Raw genomic sequence first — 25055 nt, forward strand, 5'->3', positions numbered from 1 at the left:
ATGGAGCCCCTATTAGAAGGGGAGGGGGAAGAAGAAAGGAAAGAAAGAAAAGGGTGGGGGGCAGGGGGAATCTTCTCAGCGAATGTTACCTACTAATTAGGACTTAGTAGGACCAACATCTGATCTAATATCTGTGTGTTCACCAGGAACACAAGAACTTAAGAGTCTACAGAAGTCAAAAGGCCATCATGAGAACTAGACATTAAGGACTGCTCACACACCTCAGCAGTAGGACCCATGTACACTGAGACATGTTACACTCATTTTGTTTTTCAGGAAGCTGAGTCATGTCGTTCTGAAATCATGTCTCCTAGGAGAAAATGTCATCAGAGCCTAGGAAGAAAGTGAGTGAGCTGTCAGGGTTGGCTTTGCTTTCCCATTTGGCTACATTCAAGGAGAATTTTATCCACAGTGGGTATTTCAGAATGTTCTCAAGGATGAAACTATTAGAGTTCAAATGCATTTGATTCCATATTTGTAGCTCTCCTCCGAGTGGACCTAACTGATCCAGTATAACAGAAAAACAGCAATGGCTGATGGACTTTTTAGACCAGCTGATCTTTGGACCAGGCAAGTCCAAAAGAAGCCAGTTAGCTTCTGACAGCATTCTATTAGTGGTTAATGTGGGGGAGACCATGAGAAAGCATGCACACAAGCACATGCTGAAGGGACCAGAAGTTCATAAGCGATTCACAACAGTGATCCTCGAAAAAGCACAACAGTCTCGGTAAGGCACTAAGGATTAATGGAACAGACAAGTCCCCGCCTCCAAGAGGCTTCCCATCTGCAGAGGGGGCAGCAGGCAACACACCAATACACACAAACACAGACTATGCTAAATGCTACAAACCACAGGCAGAGGTATCATAAAAACACACAGTAGGATTATCAGTGATTGGCAGGGATGGCTGGGGTCAAATCAAGCTTCTCTAGGAAGGAGAGTAGAACCTTGTAAGAAAGAGGAAAGAGTGAGGCAAAAGGCACACCACACACATGAACTCAGAGGCTGGAAAAAACACAGCACGTATGAGGAACTGAAAATACCAGTTGGGAGTTCTAACCTTAAACACAAGGCAGAGAGAGACCTAAAGCAAAGAGAAAATAAAAGCAGAATCAGCTAGGGCATAGTCACGATTTTGGCCATGACTTTAACGACCCAGAACTCCATCTCTAGTGGAAAACCACCGATGAGAGTTTTTGAATGTATTATTAGTGTGAATGTGTGTACACCTAAGTGCATCTGTGGGCTCGCCCACCACAGCACATTACATGGAGGTCACAGAAAAGCTCCGTGAAGTCAGTTCCCACCTTCCACCTCTACAAAGGTTCCGGGATGAAACTCGGGTAGCCAGGCCTGCGTGGTAAGTGCCTTTACCTGCTGAGCCATCTCACAACCCCACAGAGGGCTTTTCAGCAGAAGCGGTAAAAGAATCAGATTTCCCTTTTAAAAAGATCATTCCAAGCCTGTGGAGGTGATGCACATCTGTAACCTCAGGAAATGGAAGGCTGAGGCAGGAGGATCAAGAGTTCCATGTCAGCCTTAACTATAAAGCAAGACCAAAAAAAAAAGAAAGAAAGCTGGAGAGATGGCTCAGTGGTTAAAAGCACTGGCTGCTCTTCCAGAGGACCTGGCTTAGATTTCTAGCACTCATAGGGAGGCTAGTAATTCCAGGTCCAAGGAATGCCTGGACCTCTTCTGGCCTCCACAACACTGCATACACATGGTGTACAGACATAGAGTTAAGACAACTCACATTAAAAACAAATCTCAAAAACATTGTTTCTAAATCATACCACGTTCAATGTGAAGGACCAAGAATAAAGCAGGAGCCGGGCAGTGGTGGCACACACCTTTAATCCCAGCACTCGGGAGGCAGAGGCAGGTGGATCTCTGTGAGTTCGAGGCCAGCCTGGGCTACAGAGTGAGTTCCAGGAAAGGCGCAAAGCTACACAGAGAAACCCTGTCTCGGAAAAAAAAAAAAAAAAAAAAGAAGAGAGCAGGAAAGACTATTGGAGCTATTTTAAGAAATCCACAGAGAGACTGAAGAGATGCTCAGTGATTAAGAGCACTTGCTGTTCTAGCAGAGGACCTGGGTTCAGTTGTCAGTATCCACATCACATGGCTCACAACTACCTGTTACCTCCAGTTCCAGAGGAGTCAACAAACTCCTCTATCCTCCTGAGGAACCACACACAGGTAGTGTACATACTTACATAATGTAAATATTCACACAGACATATTAGATAAATATTTTTTTTAAAAAAAGACATCCGCCGGGCGGTGGTGGTGGTGCACGCCTTTAATCCCAGCACTCGGGAGGCAGAGCCAGACGGATCTCTGTGAGTTCGAGGCCAGCCTGGGCTACCAAGTGAGTCCCAGGAAAGGCGCAAAGCTACACAGAGAAACCCTGTCTCGAAAAACCAAAAAAAAAAAAAAAAAAAAGACATCCATAGGAAAAAAGAGGTAGCAGTGAAAATAAGGGTAAATGGTAGCTCCAAAGGACATTTAAAAGTGAAAGTCAACAGGATGCGGCCATAAACACAGGATGATTACATTAATCTGTAATCAGTCCTGTGACATTTCAGGACTCAAAATACTGAACTCCTTTGTCCTCAGTAATCAAGCATCACAGGAAGTGTAGAAGACTGAAGAGCTGGCTTCCTGCTGAGTTTCCTGGAAGTACTGTCCCTGGAAGCTGATGGGGAACTCACTCACTTGTAGAGCACGCTCGGGGCACTGACGGTGGCCCGGAATCCTTGAGGGGTCTGCTCCACCTCGTAGGCGTCACAGGGCTCATCAGAATACTCCATGGAGTCTGCAAAGAAACCACAGCATCTCTGAATGAGGCTGCTCCGTGGAAACAGCCTCCTCCCAGACGTCAATCACTCTCAGGGCTTAAGAAGGCAGGAACGTGTGCAAAGAACAGCTGCTTTAGTGTATCCCCCCCCCCCCCCCCCCCCCCCCCCCCCCCCCCCCCCCCCCCCGAGTCTGCTCAGAAGAAATAGAGTGAAAAGAACATGGTGGTTATTTTAAATCCTTCAGTCTCAGAACCTTGGGAAAGCAGTATTTAGTTGTTTCTCTTAGAAAGTTAAGATGCTGAAACAACATGTTTTACTATTCTTCTACTGAGATGAAGTTCACACAATATGAACTCACCCTTTCAAAGTCTAGAAGTTAGGACTTTTTAAGTGTTAGGGCACAGAATTACTTGAATGAAGTATTAATAAATAAGGAAGATACTGGGAGGGTTTCTTCCTTAAACCTCAACATAGAGAAAAGAGAGGCCAGGCAGAGTGACACGTGCCGGGAGGAGGTCCAACATTTAAGAGGCTGAGGCAGGAAGAGTACTAGCCTGAGCTACATAGTAAGGAGAGAGACACACACAAAGAATCAGAATGAAAAATAGGAGCTCAAGGCTCAAGGCTGACAGCACACAGTAAGAAGGATCACAGGGGAAAGTGACCCCCGAAGCTAAGGTCCAGTGGAAACCCTTAGGAACCAAAAAGGGAAAGTCGCAAAGAACCTAAGAGGCCCTGTTTATGCACTAACCCTAACCACATGGTCATTACCCTGAAAGTATTTATGACCCATCTCAACTACTGATTTTATTTACAAAAGTACCATATGTAAAATAAAGTTAGGTGTGTCTCTGGAACTGTCAATGCATGACTACAAAGAAGAAAGAAAAATAACATAATAACAACAGTTAACATTATCTGACACTGAACTAAATCCTTCACATGTTTATTTCAATAACTCATATTCTTAGCCAGGCATGGTGGTGCACACCTTTAATCCCAGCACTCAGAAGGCAGAGGCAGGAAGATCTCTATTAGTTCAAGGCCAGCCTGGTCTACACAATGAGTTCCAAGACAACCAGAGCTACATAACAGGGAGACTCTGTCTCAAAAAACAAAAAAATGCTGGGCCCATGGTAGTGCATACCTTTAATCTCAGCACTCAGGAGGAAGAGGCAGGTGGATCTCAGAGTCGATAGAGTGAGTTCCAGGACAGTCAGGGATACACAGAGAAGCCCTGTCTCAAAATAAATAAATTAATAATAATAATAATAATAATAATAATAATAATAATAATAATAATAATTTATATTCTTTTACAATTTCACAGGTAAAGGGGCTTAATTTTGGCACAGAATATTAAAAGTTAATAATAATAACTAACTGCAATTACTTCACATGGGGGCTTTGCAGTTAGGAGCCCTTAATGCTCTTGCAGTTGACCTGAGTTCCATTTCCAGCACCCACACTGGACAGCTCACAATCACCTGTAACTCCAGCTCCAGGAGATCTAACACCCTCTTCAGGCTTCTTTGGGTACCCATGATCATATCTATACACACACACACACATACACACACACACACACACACACACACACACACATCTTTAAAAATAATAATGAATAAAATTACTCCTCATGGCATTTAAGCCTCTGTACAGAGGAAATCTATCTCGACACAGGAAATGCAACCAAGAATGCCTCATCTGAGATTAGCTTTGCCAGGAGCCCTGAACAGCAATAAAACAAAGACTTGCCCCTACGGTACAAAGAACATTTTACTTCTCACCTGACCTAAGAGCAACTAGGATTACCTCGATAGTAAGCCTCATCTTCTTCATGCTGATAATTTTTTTCCTGGATGGGATTCTTCCTATAATTCCGTCCATCGAATGTTATAATCTGTGGGCGCAGAACATCCATGACACTGTCTCCAACTGATAGTCTAGTAGAGTCCTGAAAAATAAATCGTCCTTTTACCATTTTTTTTTAGAATTAGAAATGAAAGGTTAGGTCAGTAAGATGGCTGAACAGGTAATGGCACTGGTTCCCAAGGCTAATGACCTGCGTGGTGGAAGGTGAAAACTGACTCCTACAGTTGCCACACATGCAGACAAAATAAATAATGTAATTAAAAATAAATAAATAAAAACCTCCATTAGATGGACCATTATGTAGGCCCGAATGGACGTAACTGGGCAGTAGTTCATAGCACATCCTAAGTAAAAATTGTGTCACTTTCCGCTGGCCGGCCACTGTGTGTAAGCTCTCAGAAGGCAAGGGCTGCATTCTCCACCATCCTATTACACCTCCTGAATCACTCCAGACAGCCATTTGTAATCTAGGTATCAGCCCTCCCGTAAGAGGCATTGGTAGTATACAGCCTGCCAGTGACTATAGGTATCTTTAACCGAAGCGGATGCAGTCTTGATATTTATTTAACCATGTGCAAAGTGCTTCATTCTTTCTTTTCAATATAATAATACAATGAGGAATCATTCATACAATACCCATCGAAGAGCGCTAAGTACTTTTAAAACTGCTAGAAATACACACCTAAGCAATCAGACCTAATTTCCCTATCAAAGTACAACTACAATTCTCAGACCAACACATTGGTGAGAAGGAACAGTTTCTGGAGATCACTGCCCAACAAACTGCATCACTTACTGAGAAAAGTGAAGCTCCTAGTCACCACTTGAATCAACAGTTAGGAAACAAAGTTCAACCCACGTTCCCATCACAGGTGGCTGAGTCTTCAAGCCCATGTACTTAAAGGGGCCAAAGAAGGCATAGCAATCCCTTCCAGATAAATGCTTGGTCCAACCCTCTACCCGGTCACTAACCGGTAGCCGCTCGCACAGAACCAAGGTGAGGGTTTGTGTTTTTGAGAACACAGAAAGTCAACGTGGACGAGAGGATGCAATTATCAACAGTCTTGGGACACCCTGGTGTGCTATTCTTTAGCATCCCCTCCCCACTTCAAAAAACAAGCTCTGTACAAAAAGTCGTCTTTATACGGTATGAACCCTGAGCGGGAGGCTGCCTGTGATGCACACTCATCTACCTTTCCTGCGCAGCTCCAGGCAGAGAGGCTGCGCAGAAGGGCGGAAACCCACTAGCCCTGTGTCATGGGGGTTTGGCGAGGGACAGGTATCTATGTCTTCGTGTAATTATCGTTTCGTGGGAGAAGCTGAAGTCCTGAATCGAAGAAGTAAACAAAGAACCCCTAAACCAGAGGCAGGGGCCAGAAAACACCGCGTGGCCGCAAGATAACCAGGATCACGCGGAAGATGACGGGGTGGGAGCGACCCGGAAGTGTTCCCCGAAAGCTCGCTCTCGCCCAGCCCCGGCCACGCCCTCGCTGCGCGTGCGCGGTAGCACCGCCCCTAGGATTTCCCCCCCCCCCCCCCCACAGCCACAGGGGCGGGCGCACGCCCGCCATAAAATTCCCCACCGCGCCCCGCGGGCACGCGCACGCCGCTGTCTACGTCGTCGTAGCGAACGAAGCCGCACGGCTCGGTCCAGGGGGCGGGGCGGCCAGGCAAAGTGCACAAAGCGACTCGCGTAAGTAGCCAAGGCTTCCAGAAGCGTCGGTGGTTCTGGACCCTACCTGCCAGGACTAACAGGGAGAGGGTGGGAAGAGACCCCGGAGGCTCACCCGCGCCGGGCGTGTGCAAAGGCAAGGTCCTCGGACTGAGCATGCGGGCCGAGGGTTGGCGCCTGCGCAGTGGGCCGGCCGCGAGCCTCTGCTTCCTCCCGAAGTGCCGGGTCGGGTGCGAGCCTCGGGTGGAGTTAGCGTAGCCAGGGCTGGAGTTGCTGACTCCTCCCCGACCGACCGGGCCCGGGTCTCCGTTCCACCCATAGAGCTGCTACCTCTCTGTTTGATTCGGATGGTGACCCGTATGTTTAGGCGGAACACCCTGGAATGATTTGTTGGTAGAACCCAACGGTTGTCATAATTAGCCTTCGTACTGGATCCGAAGCGACTTAAGCGTCTGGCTTTTCCGAGACTTAATTTTTAAGAAGGATCTCTTGTTTTGTTTGTTGTTTGTGAGGAAATAAGCAGAAAGTAATTTGATGAGTGCGAGGTCATCTCTGTCGTACACAAAGTAAGTATTTAACCAAGACACACATACCATTACTTTTCCTATGAGCGTCTCTGCTGTCAGCAACCCCAGTTTCTTTCTTAGAGCCAAGTTCCAGGATACTCAATCATCAGCATGCAGCCAAGTTTTACTGAGTGCCTCCTACACGGGCCTAGCAGCCTCCTGGTAGGCAGTTATATACTCCACACAGTGAGGAAAAAAAACCAGAACGGACTGACCTTCATGACTCCAACCCTCTCTGTCCCCTGCAGTCTCTACTGAGCTGCCAGTTCTTGTTCTATTATTTATAAATCATTCACCCGGGAAACATTGTGATAAGGGTTTTTACGATGCCTCAAGGATACAAAGGTGATTTGTGTTCTGCTTTCTAACTCGACAGGATTCTTCTCACTGCCTCACACAAATGCTCTACCACTGAACTATGTATCTCCAGACCCAAGACCACCGGCTAGTTTGGTTTTTTTTGGGGGGGGGTTGTTTGTTTGTTTTTTGTTTTTGTTTTTTTGGTTTTTGGTTTTTCGAGACAGGGTTTCTCTGTGTAGCTTTGCCCCTTTCCTGGAACTCACTCGGTAGCCCAGGCTGGCCTCGAACTCACAGAGATCCGCCTGGCTCTGCCTCCCGAGTGCTGGGATTAAAGGCGTGCGCCACCACCGCCCAGCTCAGGCTAGAGTTTTACGTGTGTGTCCCCATGCATGTGGAGGCTTGAAGCTGATGTCCGATATCTTCCTCCATAGCTTTCATAGATAGCTTCCCTGAACCCAGAATGTGACCATTCCCGCTAACCTAGCTAATCATCTTGCTATTGGGAATGGCTTGTCTTTAACTCCCAAGTGCTGGGAAGACAGGCAGCTACTGCACCTTCGCTGCTTTTAAGTGAGTTCGAGGGGTCCCTGACTCCTCCAGTGCAAGCACGTTATCCATTGAGCTGTCTTCCCAGCCCCGCTGCAGAGTTCTTAATAAGATGATACACCAAGTGAGCCTGCTGACTGAGGGTGTAGCCCAGTGGTAGAATTCGTGAAGTACATGTCAGATAATGTCAGCAGACCGAGACCCTTCCCTTCCAGGAGTTTTCACATAGCTATGTCAAAGAGAATTGGAACTTTTCCTAGGAGTACATGTGGTAGAACTTAATAGGTATGAGAAACTGGGCTCTGCATAGGGAAGACTGGGTGTGAGAGTGCATAGCTGTAATTCGGACACTTAGTAGGCCCACCCCGCAGTATCTGGAATTGAAGAACAGTCTGGGCTACAAAGCTAGAGTCTTAAAGGGCGGGGCGGGGCGGAGGGGGGGGGGGCGGGGGGCGGGGCGGTGCCAGTGTCTATTACTGATTTGTGTTTTGTTTCTAGTTGCTTTGCCTGTATCAATTTAATCTTCATGCCACTTCTATAAGGCCGTCACTATTATTGATTGCATTTTACAGGTGAGGTGTAAGGAAAAGTCAACTGATTTGTCCAGTCACACAGCAAATAGCAAAGCCAGGATAAAGACCTAGGCAGGCAGCTGTTTATAGTCAGCTCTTGTGTGTGTGTGTGTGTGTGTGTGTGTGTGTGTGTGACTGAGAAAGACAGAGACAGAGAGAGACAGAGAGAGACCAAGGAGACCAGAAGAGGGCAGCAGAGGTAGATGTGAGCCACTAAACTTGGGTACTGGGAACCTAACTCCAGTCCTTTGCAAGAGCAGCAAGCACCCTTAACCTCTGAGCCAACTCTTCAAACCCTGTGGTCAGACTTCAATTGCTGTGCTAGCTCACCCTCACGCACATCAGCACATCAACAAGCCATTGCTTCAAAAATTAGACGACCTTTGGGAAGTCAGTGGTTCCTGTGAACTGTGTAAGCATTCTATGAACACAAAGGAGTGGCTACTTAGAGTTACACTAATCACTTAGTTAATCCCTGTGCTCAGCAATTACAACCTAGGGTTTGTTGTTAGCTTAACTCCTGTTTACCCCTTAAAGATGGCATTCAAAACTCGAGACTGAAGGTGTAGCTCAGAGTGGAACATGCACAGGGTCCTGGCTTCTGTCGCCAGCACCAGCAAGAGAAGAAATCACAAAAACCTTAAGCAAATCTTTAGAAGCAGACGTCTTGCAGATATGTCTCTGCAGACAATGGCTTATTTAAAGTTAACCTTGTGCTGATTTCGAGCTCTGTTTTTCCACCCTGACTGTTTTGTGTATGGAGCTATACTAGTTCTGAGAATTGGGAAGAAAATAGGATGAAAGGAAGTTCCTTTGATGACCTTCAGTTTTGGAGTCACTGTGGCTAGCCTTTGAAGCTGGCTGGCCGCCGCCTGGGTGCTCTATTGAGCAGCTGATCTCAAAATACAAAATAGAAAACATCAGCAACTAAATAGAACATTATCAGGGTGTGGAAGTTGAAAAGATCAGAGTTTAAAATCCTAGTTGAGAAAAATAAGCAGTTCTCAGGGGGTTCTGCTCTGAACTGGGGGGAAGTCAAGCCAGAGCTGCTCTCTGGGGAAGTGGCTGAGTGGTCTGTATGCTTCATTTGAATCCCACCAGGGATCTGGTTAGAGATTTGGACCTGGTCCATCAATACTTGTCTCTTTTAAGGAACACTAAAAACTTTACCAGGCTATATTTTGAGACAGTGTGGTGCAAAGGAGCAATTACAATTCCACATGAAAGGTTGCTTTCCCTGATGGGTACAAGTACAATTCAGAAAGTAACCTAAGAGCAAAATTAAGGGTGTCATTAATGAGCTGGGCGTTGTGGCCACGCCTTTGACACCTGCACTGAGAAGCAGGGGCAACGCTGTGGGTTTGAGGCCAGTCTAGACTACATAGCGAGTTCCAGGACAGCCAGGGCTACATGGTGAGAGGCTGTTTCAAATTTAAAAAAAAAAAAAGCCAGGCGGTGGTGGTGCACACCTTTAATCCCATCACTCGGGAGACAGAGGCAGGCATTTCTCTGTGAGTTCAAGGCCAGCCTGGTCTACAGAGTGAATTCCAGGACAGCCAGAACTGTCTCAACTGAACAGAAACTCTGTCTCAAAAAAACCAAAAAAAAGGGGGGGGGGCATTAAAAAAATCATTAATGCGTTTGCACATATAATAGTCTAATGATAACAATAGCCTTACAATTCCACTGTTCCATGTCAGTGTTCATTAGTGCAACCTATGGATGGCCATATGGTGGAACTAGAAACCAAGTTCTGCTTCTCTGACAACCACATGTCACTGCCATAGAGTCAGGAAACAGCAGCCACCATCTCAGACGTCGTCCTTTACCATTTTCCCTAGAAGGAAACCAGATGCTCTGGACATTTACATAGCGTTCATTAGTATTTTCCTGTTTTAAAAAGACGAGAGTGTCAACTTTGTAAGTATTGTCGATTGAAACTAGTGCCTCAAATCCTGGAAGCTTGTGCTCCACTCCCGAGCTAGACCCGAGCCTTCAACTTTTTATAGCAAGTATGTCAGAACTAGGGTTGGGGGCAGATGAGTGAAAAGTATCCAGCACAATTCTCTCTGATCATAACAGAGGGGAGCTGGGGTTGTTTGTTTGGTTGTTTGGTTGGTTGGTTGGTTGGTTTTGGTTTTTCGAGACAGGGTTTCTCTGTGTAGTTTTGGTGCCTGTCCTGGGTCTCACTCTGTAGACCAGGCTGGCCTCGAACTCACAGAGATCCGCCTGCCTCTGCCTCCTGAGTGCTGGGATTAAAGGCATGTGCCACCACTGCCCGGCAATCGGGGGGAGCTCTTTTTGTTGGGGGTTTTTGTTTGTTTGTTCAGTTTGGTTTTTCTTGCTTGTTTGTTTGTTGGGGTGTTTTGGGTTTAGTTTGTTTTTTTGAGGGACCCCATGAATCTCAGATTGGCCTTGAACTTGCTATAGAATCAAAGAGGAACATGAACTTCTGCTTCTACCTCTGCCTCCCAGGTGCTAGAATTCTACTTCTTTGCCACCACACGTTGTTTCTATGGTGCTGGGAACTGAGCCCAGGGCTTCTGCATGCTAGGCAAGCACTCCACTAACTGAACAAGCTCCCTGGCCCTGGAAAATTCGTTTTACCATTTTTAAGCCGGACGTGGTGGCACATGGCTGTAATCCCAGCACTTGGGAGGCTGACACAGTGGCATTGCTGTGAGTTTCATTCAGGCCAGGCCAAGCTACATAGTAAGTTCCAGGCCAGCAAATTAAGACCTTCTCTATAAATAAATAAATAGCCTTTTTATAAAAAATGTTAAAACCTATGTAATGTAAAAATTAGCCATTGTCTGTTGTTATTGAAACAGGCTCCTGGCTATGTAGTCTGGGGTGCACAATCCCCTGCCTCAGCCTCCTGAGAAACTGCAACATTCCATACCAGTGCACACCATTACTACCACGTAAAGTCATTTGTTCACTTAAATACTAGCTACATGGTTTTATTGAAATTTTATTTAGCATTTAAAAGTGAACATACAGCTCTTCAGTTACATTAATAGCCACAACATGAGTCTCATGGCTACTGTATTGGGCAGAACTAGATTATCAGAACATTTCCATGGTGACAGAAAGTTCTAGATGGTATAAATATGGTAGTAACCATTTTAAAATTATACACTGGCCAGGCAGCGATGGCGCATCCCTTTTAATCCCAGCACTTGGGAAGCAGAGGCAGGTGGATTTCTTTGAGTTTAAGGCCAGTCTGGTCTACAGACCTAGTTCTGGGACAGCCAAGGCTATACAAAGAAACCCTGTCTCAAAAAACAAAACAACAACAACAAAAATGTATGTGTGTGTTTAATATAATTTCATATGCTTCTGAGGCTATGTTCTTGTTCTGAAGTTTTGTGGGAAGTCATGAACTCAGTACTAGGATCTGGGTTTTCAGATATGGCACAGGATTAAGGCCACAGATGCTCAATTCGTAAAGATCCACGGTTTCTGAGATCAGTTCCTGAATTACTTTGTTCCAGTTTTTGGTCGCCATCAAGTGTTAGATTTAGGCATTACATTTACTTGAAAAGGTTAACAATTTCTTAATGAATGTGCCAATATGTATTTCCTAACCCATTTCCCTTTCTTGGGAACAGAACACAATGTTATTCTGGACTCTTATTTGGAAAACTTGATAAGTGAACTTCTTGGTATGGTGAGGATGTACCCAAGACAAACTGTCCTGTGGAGCAGAAGTATTTATCCTTGGGTCCATTTCTGGCTTGGCACTGACATATCACTCTTCATAATCTATAAATCATCTGCACTCAGTCCCACACTCAGTGGTACAATTTGTTAATGGGAGAAAATAGGACTTTTTTTTTTTTTTAATCTTCTTAGAGGTGGGTATCTTTTTTCTTTTCTTTTTCTCTCTTTCTTTCTTTTTTGACAAGGTGTCTCCGTGTAGCCCTGGCTATCCTGGAACAAACTCACTCTCTAGGCCAAATTGGCCTCAAACTCAGAGATATCCATCTGTCTCTGCCTCCTGAGTGCTGGGATCAAAGGCATGCACCACCACACCCAGCTTGGCAAGCTTTTTTTTCCGAGACAAGGTTTCTCTGTGTAGTTTTGGTGCCTGTCCTGGAGCTCACTCTGTAACCCAGGCTGGCCTCGAACTCACAGAGATCTGCCTGCCTCTGCCTCCTGAGTTCTGGGATCAAAGGCGTGCACCACCACGCCCAGCTTGGCAAGCTATTATTAAACACGTTTTTACTTCAAAACCTGAGTGACATCATAAAGAACTGTATACAGATGGAGGGTGGGGAAAGCTGGCCCTAGGCTAGAATGAAGTATTGTCAACCTGGCTTTTATAAACCGTCCGATTGCTGTGTTTCTTCCTATAGTGAAGAGAGACTTCTGCTGGAGGGAATGGCTGCCTCCTCGTCCTCATCTTCAGCCGGTGGGGTCAGTGGCAGTTCCGTCACCGGATCTGGCTTCAGTGTTTCAGACCTGGCCCCGCCACGGAAAGCTCTGTTCACCTACCCCAAAGGAGCTGGAGAGATGTTAGAAGGTGAGCTCATGCTGGGTTTGTGCCTGTGCAATGTAAAGCAGCTCAGCTGGAGGGCCGCCTAGACTCCTTGAAGCCAGAGCCCTCAAGTGACCTGACCAGGGTTGGCACTGGAGCCAGGACCCCTCTCGATGTCCGACTCTAGGTTGCCTTATGGCACCTGTTTGATGTATTGTCTTTTCAGTGAGTGTCTACAGATGGATTAACCCCACCAGACAGGCCTGAAGGGGAAATCAAAGGGAAGTATCTACCTCTGTGAAGGTGACTCTTGTAGCCCACTGCAGGACATTGCTGTGTGACTGACTGCGTGGTTTGGATGGCACTGGAGACAGATTCGCAGCCACCGTCTTATCACACACTGGCAGACTGACTGGCCAGAAATAGATCACAGGCAGCGCTCATGAAACGGCGCTGGCCACTGACTGGAAGGGTCAGGTTCACGTTGAGCATAAAACTCACACGAGACACTAGCTTAAAATGCACATGTCTCGCTTGGCAGGTGAATCTCTGAATTCTAGGACAGCCTTGTCTACATAGTGAATTCCAGGCCAACCAGGGCTGTACAATGAGACCCTTTTTCTTTTCAAAAAAGAAACAAAACGATAAAATGCACGTGTCTGGGCTCACCCTAGAGATCCTGAATTTTAACTAAGACAGGAATCTTTGTTTTTTGACCAGTGTCCAGGGCCTTCTCATGAGGGAGTCTTCTCATACTTTAAAAACATTGGCATATGCTTTTAAATGTTTTGAGCCGTTAAGGGCTCAGAATCACTTGAGTCAAGCAAGTTTGTGTTGAATTATAAAATGGTCTTCTTTTTATTTAAATCTTGCATATTTGCATGGATATATTTTAAATTAATTAGGAGACATCTCTGAGAAAGGCACCAGCTATATTTGGGGCGGGCTTTTTGGAGTGATCGTTGTGCATTTATATGAGATACTTAAAAAATAACAGTGTCGGGTTAAACAATGCCAATGCCATAACTGGTTCTTTTTTTTCTTGTCATGAACCCAGTGGCCTCATGCTCGATAGGCAAGCACTCTGACCCAGCTGCATGCCTCGCAAGCCAGGACAGACAGAAGAATCTTTTGTGACAGAAAAACAGGCAGACTCTAGCACCATAAGGCGCTGGGGTAGCTTGCGTGTGATTGGTAGGGAAGCAGCAGGCCGTGTGTGGTCTGGAAGGTGGTGTATTGGGCATGTGCACGCACTTGTGCCCTTGCCTTTTTCTTGATACTCGCCACGTCTGACTGGACGTCGAGGCTTTGCCTCCATATGTGGCACTAAAAGTAAATCACGCCCTTAGCTCTGTGCAGCAGAGGTGTGGTTAAAGCATTTCCCACAGAACAGGTGACGAGTGGAAGGCACTTCAGTTGCTTGATGAGCTTTGCAGCGCAGAGGAGATCAGTGCTTAACTCTGCTTCAGGAAAAACGTCGTGGACGTTAGTCTTATGCTGGCCCTTTTCATTTACCCCATTGGGGCACTGATTGGGTCCTGTTGCAGAATGGATTTGTTACACTTACATGCTCAGTGCACAGTTGTGGCCGGCCCTCCTTCATCCCAGGCTCTCCCAGTCATCTTCAAAGCTGCTCACACTTAGACAGATGGAAACCAGCTGACTTTGCCAAATCAAGTATCTGACATACTATTTAACACCAAGAAGTAGAAAGGGCGCTGGGGAACCATCTCACCAGGTAAAAGGTGCCGCCACACCTGACCGCCTGAGTTTGATCCCTGGGTCTCATGGTGGAAGGAGGGGACTGACTTCTTCCTCTGACCACCCCAAACTTCTGATACATTAATAAATCAATGCCAAATTTTTAAAAATTGAAAAGACCACTGTTACCCCACAGTTTCTGCTGGGGTTTGGTTCTGCTTCACCTCCCCTCCAACATCACCTCCCTACCCCACCCATGCCTCATCTCCATGGATACTGAAGTCAGCAGGTGCTCAGGTCTCTTCCATGAACTGGTACGGTATTTACATAAGACGTGTGTATATCCTTCATGTAGCACTCCTAAAAGTGAGTTGACAGTGGTGTCAGATTTGGAGATGACACTGTTCTACAGTGAATATGTGTACATCAAACCACTTTTCTTCTTTGTTGTTGCCTTTGTTTAGTTTTGAGTCTCAGTAGTCCAGGCTGACCTCTAACTCCTTGAACTCCTTATCCTCCTATCTCCCAAATGCTGGGATTACAGGCACATATCACTATGTCTGGTTTATTCCGTGCTGGGGACCAAACCCAAGGCTCAGTGCCTGCTAGATAAACACCTTACCAACTGAGCCACGTGCCCAGCTCCTGTTCTTCTTACATAGTGAGATGAAAGAGGAAAGTGGAAACAACGTTGATGGATTCAGACAATCCCAACACTTGAGAGGCTGAGACAGGAGCATTGCTGTGAGTTCAGTGATAGCCTATGCTACATAGAGACTTCCATGCCAGCTTGGGCAAAGAGTGGGACTTTCTAAAAAGAAAGGAAGCACAGCAAGGTTGCTTTTGAGAGTAAAAAACGAAAGCATTTAGGAATCAAGGTTGGCTGTGTGTCAGAATCCCAACAGGTTCAACAGGTTCAATCCCAACAGAGCTGCCTGCTCCTAACTCTAGGATAGTAAATCCAAACAACCTGTAGTTAACCTCTCGAATTAAACTTTGGTGCATCTGCTGTCTGCTAACAGCAGCAGGAAGCAAGCTTTAACAGTCCTGCCCTCGGCTGAGGTTGTCCTCACCCAGTTATTAATGAGCAAAGGAGACGCTGCCTTCCAGCCCAGACATGGCTCTATTTTAGGGACCTCACAGGGCACTGATTTATAAATCTCCCAGGACTGTCTGATTTCCCACTGGGAAGTAGTACCTTCTCAATGAATTTCCGTAGCATTGAACTTAATGGAATTGGTGATGGTGTTAGATTTGGGCCATTTACTGAACTTCTTTCACCCGACGCACTGGTGCCCGCCCAGTGTGCTGATTACAATTGTAAATGGAAGACAGGTCACTCTGGCTGACTCCTCTGGAGACATCCCAGCCTGTAGATTGGTAGATGGCACATCTGAAAGACTGTGGCTTAAGAAGCAGGGGACTTTGTAGTCAATCCAAAGCTGCACGTGAGCAGGATACATCCTAGGCTGAAGCATGGGACAGTGGTACCCAGGCACCTTTTTTGGAAGATGAGCTTCTTTCTTTTTGCTTTGGAACTTATAACCAGGAAAGCTAGGCCAGTGTGATAACTTATGCACACTATCCTAGTGATTAAATGAGAGTGGGAGGTTGCACTTCCAGAAGCTTCCCCACTTGTCACTTGATCCTTACAGCCCATAATTCCCACCTGGGAGGCCAGCTCTATTCCTCTGTGCTTTGTTCTTTGCAAAGGAAACCGAGTGGTAGTGGAGCTCTTTCAGAAGGATGCCAGTGTGGTGTTTTCCTGCCAGAACATAGCACCCTGCATCTCTGGCGTCCAGTTCATGGCAGCTCCCTTCCCTGGTGGGATTTGGAGTCCTCCGTAGCTCTCTGCTCTTATCTAGAGACACTCCATGATGTCAGCAGCATGTCTCCATGTTTACGCCAGTCAGAGGCAAGGGGTGCAGCTGAGCAGCAGCCAGTACACCTGGCATGGCAGTGCTCTGGGTTTGACCCCCAGAACCTTGAGAAAGAAGGATGAAAAGCCAGGGGTAGGAAAGAGACTTGACCTTGCAGCCTGCTCATCCTAAGAGTAATTTCGGCCTCTCTCTCTCTCTCTCCCTGTGTCTCTCTCTGTCTGTCTCCCTCCCTCCCTCCCTCCCTCTCCCCCCCCCCCATTGAAGATAATATAATCTTAGCAGGAAGCCTGTTAGGTTGTTGTGTATTCACACCATTCAGATGAGTCAGCTGTACTTTTCCCTTTGATTACCAGGACTTGTAAAGAAAGGTTTGTGTGAAACTCAGCATGAGGCCAGACTGTGTTGGTAGCTCCCAGAATGACTGGTGTGTCACTCAATACCCGTGACACGCCAGTCCATGACTGATGAGTGAGTGCTGACATCTAGCAGTGCTAGTGTGAACTGCTACCTTGAGAGAGACAGCTGTACCCTCTTTCCATTTGCTTGAGAACCTTGTGGACGAAACACCTGCCCCGGGGGGTTGCTGCCCTTTAAAACATGGAATTTTCCTACGTGAATTGCATGACTTTGGGGATGTGTTTTGCCGGATCAGCCTTTGCACTGACGAGTGTCGGGTTTCACAATCATCCTCTGAGCATCATGACTGAGCTAGCCACCTTCTCGTTGGCAGTTTTGGCACCAGCTCAGTGCTCGGTTCTGGGCTTGCACCATCCCCTTAGCGTCATTCAAACTGCAGTGCTTGGTTGGTTCCGTTGGAAAATCAGGGTTACAACTGTGTATACAGAATGAAGTTCCCAGCAGGGCTTGTGATAGTCATGGTGGTACAACTTGATATAGTAAAAGTCAACAGCCCTTTTTCCCTTGTCTCTGTTTTTTTACAATAAGTGATTAGAGTTGTGTCCTAAGTCACACAAGTACCACATCGCTGGGTGCGTCAGCTGCCTTGTTGGCCTGCTGTTCAGGTCAGGAGGGGGGCGGTGGTGACCAGGACATCAGGCTAAGGTTTCTTGTGTTTGTTTTTGTAACACTATTTTTGAACTCTCAAGCGAGTAGTACTATTTTAATATTCTAGGTATAGAAGAGGTAGCTTTACAGAGCAGTGTTCTGAAGGACCCTTTGTTCACGCCAGAGACACTTAGAACTTAGGTGGAGAAGCAGGGACAGGATGGACAGGCCCTCTTCTCTTCTAGAAGCCGTTCAAACTAACGCCTGTGCCCTTTCCCTCGTAGATGGCTCTGAACGGTTCCTCTGTGAGTCGGTGTTTAGCTATCAAGTGGCTTCCACGCTTAAACAGGTGAAGCATGGTAAGTAAGCATGTGAGCTGCTGTCTCGACTGCGAGTGTACGTTCGTGGGAGCAAGGGGGCACAAGTTCTGAAAGGTCACTCTGCTGTGACTGAAGCTCCAAACTGTTCCAGTGACTTTCTGGATTGAAGAACATTCTAAGGTCTTGTCCAGATTAAACCCCCTTGAGGTTTGAAGCTTAAGTCCTGGGTTGAGTTCTCTCAGGAGCCGATGCTTCCTGCTCCTCTGTTGCCTTTACCCGCCCTCCATGAGACCCCTCCCTGCTTCCCTTCATGCACCACCTTCCTCTAGTGTCTGTGCAGCACCTTCGGCCCTGTCTGCACCCTGAACCCCTGATGCACACACGTGTCACCAAGTCTCCATTACGCATCAGGGAACAGTTTCCCCTCCAGACCGTTCCTCCACGGAGAAACCTATGGGAGCATCTGAATGAATCCCTGTGGCCCGGAGAGCAAGGACCTGTTGATACTGTGATTTGTTTTTAGGTGGTCTCGTGATGTAGCTTGGGCTGACTTCAAACTCTAGGTTCTCCTGCTTCAGCCTCCTGAGTGCTGGGATTATAGACATAGCACTAAGTCTAGCTCCCTTTTTTAGACTCTGGCACATACTGAGAGTGTGGTGATGGTAATTGTCCTTTTACAGTGCTAGGCTCAAACGAGGAGCGTGACACATGCTAGCCATGTGCCCCACCACTGAGGCTCACCCCAGCCTGTAACGACTGGGTTTTTGTTTTGTTTGTTGTTGGTAGTTTTTTCTTGTTTTGTTATTGTTGTTGGGTTTTTTGGTTTTTTGGGTTTTTTGTTTGTTTTTTTCAAGATAGGGTTTCTCTGTGTAGTTTTGGTACCTGTCCTGGATCTCACTCTGTAGACCAGGCTGGCCTCAAACTCACAGAGATCTGCCTAGCTCTGCCTCCTGAGTACTGGATTAAAGGCATGCGCCACCACCGCCTGGCTATTTTAGTTTTTTCCCAAGACAAGGTTCTCTGTGTATCCCTGGCTGTCCTGGAACTCACTCTGTAGACCAGGCTGACCTTGAACTTAGATCCGCCTGCCTCTGCCTCCCAAGTGCTAGGATTAAAGGCATTCCCTACCACTGCCCGGCTGTATTTTTTTTCCTTTATTATTTTTATTATTATTTTCTCACTCAATGACTCACTGTGTAGCCCAGGCTGGCCTGGAACTCTGAGCAATCCTCCTGCATCCACTTCCCAAGTGCTAGGCTTGAACTACCACTCCTTGCTACTTTTAATCCTCTCCCTCCCTCCCTCCTCTCCCCCATCTGTGTGTCTGTGTCCCTCTCTGTATCTGTTTCTCTGTCTCTTCCTCCTCCGTCTGTCTCTCTGTCTCTATATGTGTTTATGTCTGTCTGTCTTTGTCTTGCACATGTGTTCTGTTTTCTTTTTAAATGAAGACAAGGAAAGTTTATTAAGGAATTTTAGGCAACTCACTCCTGAGTCCCTCTTGCTGCAGGGAGCTACCTGGGTACAGCAATAAAACCCTGCTTGCAGGCAGGAACATTTCAATACATTTAAGCATAGATTTATAGAAAGACCCTTAGGAAAAGGAGATTACATACCCGTGTGGGTTGGGCTTCTCAAGAGAGTCCCCTGTATTTCTTAATAATTGTGTTTAATATTATTTTAATATAAAAAACTTTCCAAACTCAGAGAAAGAACATATTTGGTCACGGAGAGGGCTGAGCCTTAAGGGAGATAAAGGGATGATGGACCTTGATGGATTAACACAGCAGGAGAAAAAAGAAAAACACTCAGATAAGGGGCTGGGGAGATGGCTCGGCAATTAAGAGCACTGGCTGCTCTTCCAGAGGACCTGGGTTTCATTCCCAGGACCCACATGGTGGCTGGCAACCATTTGTATCTAGTTCCAAGCTGGCAACCATCTGTATCTAGTTCCAAGGGATTCGACACCCTCTCCTGCCTTCCCTAGACACACACACATGCATACACATAAATAATAACAAATAATGAGAAAGAGTGGATTCCGGAAGACACCCAGTGCCAACCTCTGACCGCCATGTGCCTGACACACATGCACATACATGTGTATGCACACACATAATGGGCAGTACACATGGAAGCTGATGCAGCTCAGTGGTGGGGCACTTGACCCTGGGTTCAGTCTCCTCCACTGCCAGCAAAGGGGAAAAGTAATGCAGATGAACAGAGAACGGGTGGAAACATTCTTCGTCTTCAGACCTACATAAAGTAAGACGCCATCATAAATCTCAAGTAGGAAAGCCCATCTACAAATTCAGTCTAGACCAGGGGTCATGTTGGTGACTGCTGACAGTCTCATGGGAAATGCCCTGTTGTGTTCTGTCCCTTCTGACTCTATGCAGATCAGCAAGTTGCCCGGATGGAAAAACTGGCTGGCTTGGTGGAAGAGCTGGAGGCTGATGAGTGGCGGTTTAAACCCATCGAGCAATTACTGGGGTTCACACCCTCTTCGGGTTGATGTCGCCTGCATGGTCGCCCCTAGGGCCCTGCCACCCAGAGACTGAGAGCTGCACTGGGAGCTGCACGTCGGTTCACATCTATACTGGGTCCCTCTGTTTCTGTCAATAGGCCACCTCTGCTCCTGTGAGATAGCGCCGAGTTTGTCACGTGCTTGGTTTCAAAGTATCGGGAGCACTCGGGAGGCAGAGGCAGGAGGCTCTCTGTGAGTTCGAGCCAGCCTGATCAATATAGACTTCCAGGACAGCCAGGGCTATGTAGAGAGACCCTGTCTCAAAAAAAAAAAAAAGTATTGGGGATCAGATTAAGGCGGTCCTCTCAGAGAACCAGGAGGGGTGGGATTTCAGAGAGTTATACGATTCTTCCAAGCCAGGTGGACACATGCCAGAATTGGCCAACTGAATGGGGAATATCCTGTCATTCATAGAGCGTCTGGAAGCTTTTCCCAGTCAAACCTAAGGTCAGGATCCACAGTTTCACAATCACAGCCCAAACATTTCTCTTCACAGATGAGTGTGATTTCAGCTCAGAGTCTGACCAGATGGGGAATTTTAAGGTGTTCTTTCCTCCTCTATTCTTAGACATTTAATATTATAGATTATTTTTCTCACCTCTTACGATATGCCAAATGGTGCTACCCCATCCCTGCACCCCAAAATTGCTTTTTGACTGTTGCAGCACTTGAAAAAATAAAGTGACCTAATTCCTTTTAGACCCAGAAATCCTTAGTCCAGCTCATTGGGGATATGAGAGCAATTCTGAAGCAAAGAAACCCTGAAAAGAGTTCCAAATTGCCACACTTGTCCTTTCCAAGTCTGAGGGGTTGGGGACAGAGAGAAGAGGTCAGATTCCTTTTCTTGTTAGACTCTCAGGTCATTCCTCTTCAGACTTGCTTTAACTGAAATGGAATTGCTTTACTTATGAGCTGTTGGCTCACAGTGTCTAAACTCACCGCCACCTCAGTAGGTGTGAAGGTGCGCTGTTGGTTGGTTCATCCATTTGTTTGGAACCTTGTCTCACTCTGTAACCAGGCTGGCCTCAAACTCATAGCAGTCCTCCTGCCTCAACCTCCTAAGTGTTAATATTACCCTGCTCTCTTCACTGGGTTTTTACACGGTGATAGAGAAAAACCTGGAAGACGAAGAGGTGGCCTTTGTGCCTCATCATGGGACCCCCACACTTCACAATTAGGCAGATTACTTATGTTACATACAAATTTGCCCTAGCCAGCATTTACCTTTCTGCTCATTAAGTAATAACTTACACCTGATCTGCTTAGAGTTGCTTAATTATAAATAAATTTAATCCTAGTAGCAATTGGCCTTAATCTCAGGAGTTCAAAATATTTCACACCCTATTCCTGACACGGAGGAGTTGACCTCGTCCACTTGGTAAAGCCTGAGCCTGGTGAAGATGGACTGCTCAGGGGCCCGTAGCTCAGGCAGAAGACGGTCTTGTAAATCCAAGTGGACAGAAACTGACTGACTGTGGAGCCCTCATTCTTGAGAAGTACCAGCCCGCAGCCCTTGGGTCAGATTTTCAGTGAGTCTAGAAGCTGTCACCCCTCATTTCGTATGTCAAACTGCAGCACTGACTGTCACCTTCCTTTACCCTCTGGTGTTGGGACTTAGGACAGAGTATTGACTTGTTTAAGTAGGGCATTTCTTAATGTGCCCTTGGACATTAAAGAGAAGCCAGGCTTGGTAGCACACACCTGTAATTTAGCACTTGGGAGGGAGTGGGAGGATTAGGATTTCATGGCCAGCCTGGGCTACATGAGCCCTTAGAGAGAAGCTAGAGGGGGTGGAGAATGGAAGAGGGAACAGAGAGATGAAGAGGGATTGAAGAGACCTGCGCTGAACCACGGGCTTCATTGGTGCTTGTGTGTGTGTGTGTGTGTGTGTGTGTGTGTGTGTGTGTGTGTGTATCACTCAGCTGCATCTCCAGCCCTGCTGACAAGACCCTGCCTACTTTTTGAAGGTGCACTGTCCCTGCACCTTTCTTGGCCATTGTCTCTCGCCCACAGTTCTTCCATGCTTTGGGCTAGAAATGGACTGTCTTGTCTGACTCATCTCCGATCTGTGCACTCACTGTGTGCCAGTAACTAGCAAGCCTTAGTTTACCCTTTCTCTGCATGCACACTGCGTAATATCCTCCAACACACACCATGAAGAGGAACTTGAAGCCTCGAGCAAGCCAGACAGCTAAGACCCAGTCTGCCAGACCCCAAAGCTGAGACTTAAAAACATCCCTACTGTAGTCCAGTGCCCCAGCCCTAAACCTTGTACAAAGAAAGTGTCTAGGGCTGGGAAGGTGCCTCAGTCAGGAAAGCGCCTCTCAAGCACAAGGGCCTGAGTGTGAGCTCCAGAAACCACATAAAAGCCAGCCATGGCCGCACACTCAGGACCCAGTGCCGGGGAGGGAGGCAGAACTGGGAGGATCCGTCCGGCTTGCTGTCAACCAGTCCACTTAATGGGGGAACTCCAGGCCAGTGAGAGGCTCTGTTTCAAAGGACATGGTTGGCATTCCTGAAGAGGATATAAATTTGTCCTCTAGCCCACACACATGGGTGTGCTCTCACAAACACATACATACACTTCAAGGAGAAAAGCCTAAGCGTATGTATCATTCCAATGAATTGTCACCTCCCTGCCTGCTACCTCCAGGGCTTTATAAGAAGGACTCAAGCACAGTGGAGGCTTTTTCCTTCTGGAGCTGGCAAGAATTAACTACGTGGTGGTCTGCATATCCCAAGGTAATAAAACATAAATGATAGGGGGCTGGAGAGATGGCTCAGAGGTTAAGAGCACTGACTGTTCTTCCAGAGGTCCTGAGTTCAATTCCCAGCAACTACATGGTGGCTCACAGCCATCTGTAATGAGATCTGGTGCCCTCTTCTGGCCTGAAGGGACACATGCAGACAGAATACTGTATAGATAATAAATAAATAAATCTTTAAAAAAAAATAAATGTTAAACCTAATTAGCTGCTTTCCCTTTAAGATACTCAAAAGTGAAATTTTATGATGGCTTTTTGAGACAGGGTCTTGTGTCCCCGGGTTAGTTTTGAACTCAGGTCTCCTGTAACCCGGTCCGGTCTTGGACTCCTGATTCTCTTCCACCTACCTCCAAAGTAGAATTGGCAGGTGTGTGCTACCTGGCCAACCAAAGCTTTCCATTTTTAACTTTGCATTTAATTACTTAGTATCAACACTAAAGTGCAGGGTTTAGGAACTAGAGAGATGGCTCTGTGGTGTAGAGCACGTGTTGCTCTTAAGGAGACCTGGGCTCCATTCCCAGCACCCACAATGTAGCTCACAACCATCTGTAACTCCCAATTCCAGGGGATCCAATGACTACCCTCTTCTGACCTCCTCAGGCATCAAGCACAAATGTGGTGTACATACATACATGCAGGTAAAACATTCATACACATACAATAAATCTTTGATAACAGTAGCAGTCGTAAAGTACAGGTTTTAGAATGGGGTTGTTAGCTGGATATATTGTCTTACCCAAACTGGCCCCAAACTTCTGGGATTAAGTGGTCTTCCTCTTTGAGCCTCCCAAGTAGCTGGTACTACAGATAATGTGCAGCCATTCCAGCTAGAGACCCAGAGTTCCCCATGATACATTTTAGTGTATTGGGCTTTTTTGTGTTTTGTTGTATGTGTGGTATATGTGTGGACACATGCACATGCAGGTAGTGTGTGTGTGTGTGTGTGTGTGTGAGAGTGAAGGGCAGAGGTTGAGAGCAGGAGCCGTCCTCAGTCGCCCTCCACCCTTTTTGAGACAGGATCTGTCTGCCCCCCCTGCACTGGGGTTACAGACACACTCTATGGACTTAGCTTTTTATGTGGGTCCAGAGGATCTCCGGGCCTCGTGCTTACATGGGAAACATTTTACTGACCAAGCTACCTACACACCTTTTTTTATTTTGTTTTTGACACAGGATCTCATGTAGCCAAGGCTGGCCTCAAATTTGCTATGTAGCTGAGGTCTTCTTCCTGCTCCTGAGTGTTGAGGTTACAGGCATGTGCCCCAAGTTTGACTTGAGGGTTCTATTTGTCACCGCCACCCCATACCTGATGCTCATATGGAGGTGTGTCGGTGCTCTGGGGCTGTGCACCAGCTTCTGATGTGAGGAGCTTTCTTTGCCTGTTCGTTCACAGCTGTGGCTTCTCTTTCCTCACATGGTTAGAAGCTCTGTTCCCAGTCAAGGGCTAGCCTGGAAGAAACTCTGGGCCTTAATGCTGAGAGCCTCTACCTCTGTAAAGGGAGGAGCTGGAACCAGGAGAGGGCCACCATGCTGAGGGAAGACAAAGACTTGCAGACCTGAGAGACACTGGGCTCAGGCAGAAACTGCCTGCCTCTCTCTGTTCTTCTGCCAAAGCACCTAATTTTGCCTAAATATCTTGACAGGCCTCTTTATAATTGCCTGAAGTGCTGAAGGAGAGATAAGTGTTAAGTGACAGATACTTGAGAGTTAAATCTTGGACTGCAGGCAGAGCATAGATAACACCAGATTTGTTCCTGTTTTCCCAGGGCGGAGTCTGAGAAGGAGGTGACTCCAGGGGGGGAAGAGGAGGAGGAGGCAGGGGAGCTGGAGCCTTGTGCTTGGCACACTGGCCTTCTGTGCCTCCCTTTATTAGTGTCTGGTGTGGGGGGGTGTCTTACAGCTAGAGAGCCCAGTTCACCTGGCTTACAAAAGAGGAAGATGCAGTCTGCTGTGAGCCAGGTCTTCAGTGCTTAGAACACTGCATGGCACATGAGGAGACATTAACAAGGCTGGGGATGTGGCTCGGTGGTAGAGCACTTCCTTAGCA

General features: G+C 46.8%; 2 protein-coding genes across 8 annotated transcripts in view; one reads left to right on the forward strand and one right to left on the reverse strand.

Annotated features, from left to right (window-relative positions):
• Ascc1 (activating signal cointegrator 1 complex subunit 1) overlaps positions 1-6791 on the reverse strand; it is a 106360-nt gene extending 99569 nt beyond the window's left edge. For 2 of the 6 annotated variants that reach the window (XM_052744917.1, XM_052744916.1), the window contains exons 1-3: positions 6462-6791; positions 4615-4756; positions 2717-2816 (exon numbers count right to left, since the gene is read on the reverse strand). In XM_052744917.1, the coding sequence (XP_052600877.1) occupies positions 2717-2816; positions 4615-4756; positions 6462-6665 (446 nt within the window). In that variant the 5' untranslated portion in view covers positions 6666-6791. The other 4 variants (XM_052744919.1, XM_052744920.1, XM_052744921.1 and 1 more) reach the window with 4 other exon arrangements.
• On the forward strand, positions 6235-21557 carry Anapc16 (anaphase promoting complex subunit 16). 2 transcript variants are annotated; one of them, XM_052744925.1, is made up of 4 exons: positions 6235-6367; positions 12692-12858; positions 17684-17758; positions 20116-21557. In XM_052744925.1, exons 2-4 carry the CDS (start codon positions 12717-12719, stop codon positions 20229-20231), a joined length of 333 nt encoding a protein of 110 aa, XP_052600885.1. In that variant the 5' UTR covers positions 6235-6367; positions 12692-12716; the 3' UTR covers positions 20232-21557. The 2 variants fall into 2 exon arrangements, with proteins under 2 accessions (XP_052600885.1, XP_052600884.1); XM_052744924.1 differs by lacking the exon at positions 6235-6367 and adding an exon at positions 6769-6912.
• Positions 21558-25055: the final 3498 nt, after the last annotated feature.

This window comes from Peromyscus californicus, unplaced genomic scaffold, assembly GCF_007827085.1.
Source record: "Peromyscus californicus insignis strain IS unplaced genomic scaffold, ASM782708v3 Scaffold_19__1_contigs__length_69161282, whole genome shotgun sequence".
Taxonomy (NCBI): domain Eukaryota; kingdom Metazoa; phylum Chordata; class Mammalia; order Rodentia; family Cricetidae; genus Peromyscus; species Peromyscus californicus.